This window comes from Chanos chanos, chromosome 13 (assembly GCF_902362185.1).
Source record: "Chanos chanos chromosome 13, fChaCha1.1, whole genome shotgun sequence".
Lineage (NCBI taxonomy): Eukaryota > Metazoa > Chordata > Actinopteri > Gonorynchiformes > Chanidae > Chanos > Chanos chanos.
Genome location: NC_044507.1, coordinates 8584094 through 8591517, shown reverse-complemented (window position 1 = coordinate 8591517; position 7424 = coordinate 8584094). Strand labels below are relative to the sequence as shown.

The following is a 7424-nucleotide window of genomic DNA, read 5'->3' as shown; positions in this document are numbered from 1 at the left end:
TTTACAATCAACTCACTGCAATGAATGAATTCACGTGGAATTGCTATTTTTCAGCTTGGTCTCACAAAATGCATTAAAGAAAGGATGGTGTAAGTTCTGCACTCACAGACATAGGACGCCCCTGAAGATAAACAATGGTTAGACTATGCGATACCTGTCAAATTTTAGATGTCCCATTCAGGCAGCACCATTTCTGGAATTTGCATCTAAACAATGGCTTCGGACAAATTTCAGTAGGCGTTTGGGGTTAATGTTGATGGTCTAAATTGTTATGTTGTTATCTCTCACCTTGAGGTCCTATAAGAGCTTCAGGCAGTTTTTGCCCACCTATAACACTAGTCTAGCCTTCAGTTCTCTGTCATATTTTTGTTGCCGCAAGTATTCCAAGAGATCTTCTAAAAATGATTTCACAGGAAAAGTTTTATGCGCAGACACAATAGCTCAGGAAAAACAAATTTCATCTACAGTCTGGCTGACCAGTAGTTGTTGTTGTTGTTGTTTTTGATATCATAAAAGACTTCTTAATTTCTTCACCTCTCCTTCAGTACCCTAACTCACATGTATAGTAGCTATGTAAGTACAGAGCAGCGATATTTGTAGTTTGTCATTTCCAAAATTATCATCTGTAGCACAGTAGTCAACTGTCAAAAGCAGGCATCCTTCATACAATTTGAGACACATTCTTTATTTTTTTGCATGAATTTGTTACATCTGGTAAAAGCTAATGCTGTTGACATAAAGACCAGTGAAGCTGGACCCAAAGCGTGGGCCAAAAATGCAAAGAAAAAAGTTGCTAATGTTGATATTTTTATACTTTACAACATCATGGCCTTTCTATGTGTGCAAAACACTTCTGGAAATCACCGGAATTGAAGGAGAGAACAAAGTGGAAAGTGTTGTACTGAGGATATCTGAACATCTAGAGAAGAACCTTTTAAGCATCGGACTCAAACATCTTCTTCCTGCCGTCCATACCAGCCTTGTCCTCAATGTTCTTACGCCAGTCACCGACATCTGCAGCCTGTGAAAATGGAGGAACAAGGCGGGAAACAGTGATGAATCCCAACAGAATATGAACATTCCTCTGACAAAACAATTAACCCCACTTGCTCCAAAAAACATGTTAAGGAGGGTTGAATATGTATCTGGTTGCACGGATGAAGTTGGGAAAATGCTCAGCACTCAAAACAATGAATAGTACTACAAATTAATTGGTTTAAATCTGTGTGGCGTGTACATGTAATGTTTCACTAATTCTTTGTAGGAATTTTCTACGCACCTCCTCTTTGACCTCCTTCTTGACTTGTTTCAGGTTGGCTCTCAGGTCCAAGGATACCTTGTGCTTGGAGCCCAGCAGAGCCTGAAGCATTTGATCAGCAGACATACGCACTTTCTTCAATGCAGGCTTCTTGAACTTGCCCTTCAAGTCAACAACTTTGAGTTTCAGGTCATCAATCTGGAGGAAAAACAATATAATGAATTATTAAATAGAGATATGTTGTATGATTTTCCAAAAGGTAATGGTTATGGCTTTTACCTCCTTGTTAGTCTTGGCAACCTTGGCCTCCATATCATACCTCTCCTCATCAACTTTGTCAATGGTCTGGTGCAGCTTTTTGCACAGTTCCTGAGGAAAAAAAAACATTAATAGAAGCAAATGTAACCGAAACGTTTAGTAGGGATGGATTTGAGGTACAAAAGGTCATAACAGGTAATGGAATAAAGTCTGCCAGTCATTCTTTTTGCTGTACTTATTTTCTCACATTAGGCCTTAGGACAAGAAACAGCTCTGTTTTAAATCTAATATATATATATATGAACCAATGAGTCATTTGTTGTTCTTCAACAGATCAACAAGGCAAAATAGGCTCTGTCTCATTTGACTGTGTATTGGTTAGACTTCCACTGACTCTCTTTAGATCTAGGATCTGAGAAGGGATCTTATACCTGCAGTTCCTGTGCAGATCCAGACAGATCCAGTGCGGGGCAGTGCTCATCCATGTAGGCTGCTTTGTCAGCCTCAGCCTGTTTGGCTTCAGCCTCCAGCAAACCGAAGGCGATGGAGAGCATCAAGCTCTAAGGGAAAAGCAAAGGTCAGTGTTCAAGGTTAATGAAAACAACACTAGCTCTATGCACACAGAAAATTGAATGTGTAAGGACTAGAACTAGAACTAGAACTGTATCTACACACAAGTCTGATTATTCCTTTGTTCTTCTTTTTTTTTAAATTGTATTTATTTATTCATTTTTTACCTTCAGATGATGCCGACGGCTTGATGTCATCTTTTTCCTGTTTATAAATGCATATAAAATTTGAGGTCATCACAAATATAAGACAAATTTTCGTGATAAAACACAAGATGTGCCAGAGGGTCATTTCTGGATTGTCTTGATATTTCCAAATGACCAGGATCAGTGAATACACACTCAGATACCAATAAAGCCGTTAAATCTACTACAATCCTTGCTGATGCGAGGCAAGAGTGATTTTTTTTCTCTAAAATATCACTACAATATAAATGCAAATAGCTATTCTTCTCACTAGTTCATCAAATTAAAAAAAAAGTTAGTTTAATTGTAGAAACTCTACGTGTATTTTTAAGATTTTAAATTCACAAAGTAAGGATTCTTGAGGCTATTGATTAGAAACCCCTGCACTTCATATATTTGTGTGCTATCTGACTGAGCGATTCTTTGAATAACTGGAACTGATTTTTCCTTGTGGAATCAGGTGCATGCATAATTCAAGGCAACTTTTTTTCATCCATCTGATCTTTATTTAATCATGTTAATCTCAATTAGATTAAAAATTACTTCTCCGCACTCAGTTATTTCAACTCGAATACTTACTCCGACATCTTTGCGGCTTCTTATGTTCACACCCTGTGTAAGAAAGCACAAGAATTATGAACTGTGTTTTTTTGTTTTGTTTTGTTTTGTTTTGTTTTGTTTTGTTGTTGTGTGTTTTAGTTGTCTTTTTGTTGGTGTTGTTGTTGTTGGTTTGCTTGTTTTTTTCTGTTTTGTTTTTTGGTGGGGCGTTGACTGGTTGTTTGGTTGAATGTGTATTTGAATGTATATGTGTTATTATTATTATTATTATTATTATTATTATTATTATTACTATTATTATTATTATTTAATGGGATGAGGAAGGCAGTGTGATCATCCAGTAAAATGGAATATAATAAATATCCTCTTGGAAAATCCTGGTTACACTGTGATCAAGCTAAATCTGTCTTAGGAGGATTAGATGTCATCTATGAAAGTTCATTTATAACATGATCTTTCTCCAAAGGTCAGTAACCCGTGAACTCATTACTGATATAACAAATACAACTCCAGTCCCACCATGCGAAAAAGTCCTTTAGCGATAGAAGCCAACATGAGCCTAAATATCATAAAAGATTAGCAGTTATATAATTAAATTTCATTTGTGTTTTAATTTTGTCAAACAGAAGGAGAAAATGCTATGATATCATTTTTTTTGTTTTCACCCCCGTTTGGTCACGCAAATCCATAAAACACATACAATAGTGCAGTAAAATCAAAATCAGCTTGTTGGATGACTTTATATTTAGACATAAACAATGCAAACTAAACAAATTACAATGAGTACTGCAAACTGAAGTGTAGGTAAGATTATTGTTATTATGAAACTTTCTGATTTATGCCCCCATTTTAAATCACTTCTTTTCTGTGTCGAAATTCTTACAAGCTCATCTCTTTGCTTTCAGCAGGTTTGTCATATCAAAAATTGCTTCTGCACAAGATGACATCACCCTCACTAAAAGGATCCATTATATCCCCTATAATGCAGCTGGTAAAAAAAAGTAATTCAGAGGTCAAATTAAAATTCACCGCTGCTGTTTGCCATCCAGAACTGCATTGCTAATTGGCTACAATACCAACACTACCATGGTTATCTCTACCACAGACCAAGGTGATGTACTTGTGTTGTGTTGGTACTGTTCATGTGTAATGTGTTCTCTGTATATCTCATCCCATAGATATGAAAATCACACATAATAAAGTGGCACTTTTTTCATGCATTTTATGACAGGAATGGTAAAACATCTTTCAGCCATTCAAAACTTTGTGATATTATTGCACTTTGTGTGAGAGAGAGAGTGTGTGGACAGACAAATAAGATAGATTCTCACCTATATGAGAGGAAGAGGAGGGATGGACACTGTTCAAGGAAGGATGGCAGAGACTGGCAAGCCACAGACAGACAAAATTTAAATAGGATATATATGGTGGGCTCTGATTGCTCAGCAGAAGCTATGGCCCTGTTTATGGAAGTGGATTTCACCCCAGACCAATAGGCCAACGAGTTCCTGAAATACCATCGGCCTTTAAGACAGGCCTCGTAAATTTGCTTTCCTTCATGAGGTCTCCAAAATCAGTGCTGGATTCCCTGTCAACTCTGTGAGCTAGGGCAGATGTTGGTGATCATATTGCAAATTAACCATTTGCATTTCAAATGCTCTGTCGCAGTCTACAGTTAGTTTACAAGTTCACAAAATTTATTTCCTTATTGATTTATTTTGTTTTGGTTGGTTGGTTGGTTCTGCAACATTATTTACTATAACTATATGTGTCACTGGAAACAATGCAATCTATGTGGCATTGGAAGTTCTTTCTGTAATAAGACGCTGAATGATGAGCAAACACTCCATTGTTATGAAAATACAAAAGAAATTTATCCAGTTACCACAAGAGGTCTTTCATTCCAAAGGGGATTAACAGATTAACAGCATGAGTCAAGAGAGGGGTGGGGGGAGTGGGGGGAGGGGGGAGGGGGGTTAGGCAGGCAAATGAGGACACTGGTGTGAAAAAAAATAGCACTGAAGTCCAAAGAAGGGGTAAGGGGTGGGTTAGAGACCAAGGGAACTCTCACAGGGGTGCCAAACAGCTGGTCTTGCTATCTACTGTAGTCTCTGTATAACAAAGGACAATTTTGTAAAAACTTCCACTCATCCCTCTTTCATTAAGAGAGAGAGAGAGAGAGAGAGAGAGAGCGAGAGAGAGAGAGAGAGAGAGAGAGAGAGAAGTGGGGGAGATCTTTACAAGAGGTTTAATGCAGAATCAATGAAAGAGGGGGTGTGGGTGTGGGGGGGCCATAGTAGCTGTAGTGGCCTCTTGTGGTCATAAAGGGGTAAAACAGCTGGGTAGCCTGTTTACTCTGACTCCGACTTTCCATACACATGCAAACTTCATTTTCCTTTACCTCAAAGGACAGCCAACATGAACATAAAATCAGAAAACATAAGTAATGATATATGTGATCAAAAACAAACCTACAAGCACATTTTGCTCCCCAAAGAATTTGTTTATTGTTTTCATCAACAGTAAGCTATCACTAGAAGAGCAAAAAATAAGCCAACCTCCAGAACACCCACGCATGAACAAAGAAAAGTCCAGAAATTTAAGCCTCGGTCTCAAACATCTTCTTCCTGCCATCCATACCAGCCTTGTCCTCAACGTTCTTACGCCAGTCTCCGACTTCTGCAGGCTGTGAAAAGGCAGGAATAAGGAGGAAAAACAGTGATATATGTCATCAGAAGGTGAATGTACCGTAAATAAAACAATTAACCCACGTAGCTAAAAAAAAAACACTTTAAAGTTTAAATATGTATCTGGTTATACAGATAAAGTTGGGAAATTTTTCACTGCCCAAAAATAATTGGAAACACAGAGTAGCGTTGTGTATTAACACTGTGTACATAACTGGTTACACACATAGACCTTGATGACTACAGCTATCTAAAGGAAACATAGGACAAACCACAGTATTACAAATGAATTGGTACAAAACAATGTAGTGTACAAATGTAGTGTTTCACTAATTTTTTGTTGGAATGTTGTACACACCTCCTCTTTGACCTCCTTCTTGACTTGTTTCAGGTTGGCTCTCAGATCCAAGGATACCTTGTGCTTGGAGCCCAGGAGAGCTTGAAGCATTTGATCAGCAGACATACGCACTTTCCTCAAAACAGGCTTCTTGAATTTGCCTCTCAGGTCAATCACTTTAATCTTGAGTTCTTCAATCTGGGAAGTTACAAGAACATACTAGAGTCAAAACAGGGACAGAAATCAAGACAAACAGTCATTTCTTCATGTACATCAAAGTACAATACATCAAAGTAATGAACATACTTCCTTGTTTGCCTTGGTCACTTTGGCCTCTGCGTCATATCTCTCCTCATCAACCTTGTCAATGGTCTGATGAAGTTTTTTGCAAAGATCCTAATAACAGAGATTTAAAAAAAATTAAGATTCTGTCTGATCACTTTCAAGTATTTTTACAGGCAATGTCTTTGATAAGCATCATTGCCATGTGCCATATTTTGATAAACTAGTGCAGTATATTACATGATAAATTAATTCTGTAAACAGAAATCATCTGTGCAATGTGCAATGATAAACAAACTGTGTGAAGTTCGCATGTAAAGTATGTCACTAATGCCTGAGTGTGACATAAGTGTCTTCGAATGATACTGGGAATATGCTATGTGTTGACATATAGTTACTCCCTTCACACTTCAACAGCACAGATTAGAATAGAATAGAATAGAATAGAATAGAATAGAATAGAATTGTATAGAATAGAATAGTTTACTGACAGTTTACAGGGTCTGAAGCTAAAGGCTTGCTGGGACTGATATGGTGTTGCAGTCATTACCATTTTTGAATCAGATATTACTTTAATTTCTTGCTTTGAATACATGTATGATTTGACACTGTACCTGCAGTTCCTGCAGAGTGCCGGGCAAAGACAAAGGAGGGCAGTTCTGTTCCATGTATGCGCTCTTTTCTGCTGTGGCCTCAGCCCTTTCTTTTGCCAGCTTCTCCTCAGCTATGGCAAGCATCATACTCTGCACGGAGCATAATTTCTCTTAGATTTTTTAAAGATGTTCTGCACACGAAAGTACTCTTAAAATGACTTAATAACTGCTCTTTGCTCTCATTTCTCTACTCTTATTTTTATGACATGAAGGAATAAAGTAATATTATACTTTAATATACTTTATCAATTTATTAATCTTACCTTCAGATGATGCTTGCGGCTGGCTGTCATCCTTTTTCTGTGAGAGGAAAGGTTAAAAAATGTATCAGTAGATCAATGGTAGAGTGAGATTGCCAGATCCTTTCAGAGTCAATTGAATGGCTCACAAAACCCATACTTACTCAGACATCTTGCCGCCGCTTTCTGTTTACCCCCTGATCATAGCGAAAGAGAGAGAGAGATGTACTGAAACTGCAATCGTTCCATTTTGAATTTTGGTTTGATTTTTGATTTTTAAACGAACTCAAAATAACGTTACAAGTGTCTATGATTAACTTTAAATCAGCAGTCAAATGCAGTTTGTCCTCATAAAGGCCAAAGAAATAAGTCTGGTATGACTCAGTACATCATGGTA

At 37.5% G+C, this 7424-nt stretch overlaps 2 protein-coding genes across 2 annotated transcripts; both read right to left on the bottom strand.

Moving 5' to 3' along the window:
* Window positions 1-934: 934 nt before the first annotated feature.
* LOC115826225 (troponin I, fast skeletal muscle-like) lies at window positions 935-2295 on the bottom strand. Its single transcript, XM_030789961.1, has 5 exons — window positions 2254-2295; window positions 1948-2076; window positions 1538-1627; window positions 1280-1456; window positions 935-1021 (listed from the first exon to the last, which is right to left on the bottom strand). The coding sequence occupies exons 1-5, from the start codon at window positions 2281-2283 to the stop codon at window positions 935-937; spliced, it is 513 nt and encodes a 170-aa protein (XP_030645821.1). The 5' UTR covers window positions 2284-2295.
* A 3133-nt stretch (window positions 2296-5428) lies between these two features.
* LOC115826214 (troponin I, fast skeletal muscle-like) lies at window positions 5429-7199 on the bottom strand. Its single transcript, XM_030789948.1, has 6 exons — window positions 7192-7199; window positions 7052-7088; window positions 6750-6878; window positions 6160-6249; window positions 5875-6051; window positions 5429-5515 (listed from the first exon to the last, which is right to left on the bottom strand). The coding sequence occupies exons 1-6, from the start codon at window positions 7197-7199 to the stop codon at window positions 5429-5431; spliced, it is 528 nt and encodes a 175-aa protein (XP_030645808.1).
* Between the last annotated feature and the right edge of the window lie 225 nt (window positions 7200-7424).

Bases quoted from the DNA above. Each gene is read 5' to 3' on its own strand.
- LOC115826225 (XM_030789961.1), bottom strand. From the start codon at position 2,283: ATGACATCAAGCCGTCGGCATCATCTGAAG. The intron at 1,628-1,947 runs GTATAAGATCCC...TTTTTTCCTCAG, and splicing joins GATCTGCACAGGAACTGCAG to GAACTGTGCAAAAAGCTGCA. The intron at 1,022-1,279 runs GTGCGTAGAAAA...CCATTTTCACAG, and splicing joins AGAAGGAGGTCAAAGAGGAG to GCTGCAGATGTCGGTGACTG.
- LOC115826214 (XM_030789948.1), bottom strand. The intron at 6,879-7,051 runs GTAAGATTAATA...TGCTCCGTGCAG, and splicing joins GCCGCAAGCATCATCTGAAG to AGTATGATGCTTGCCATAGC. The intron at 6,250-6,749 runs GTACAGTGTCAA...CTCTGTTATTAG, and splicing joins GCACTCTGCAGGAACTGCAG to GATCTTTGCAAAAAACTTCA.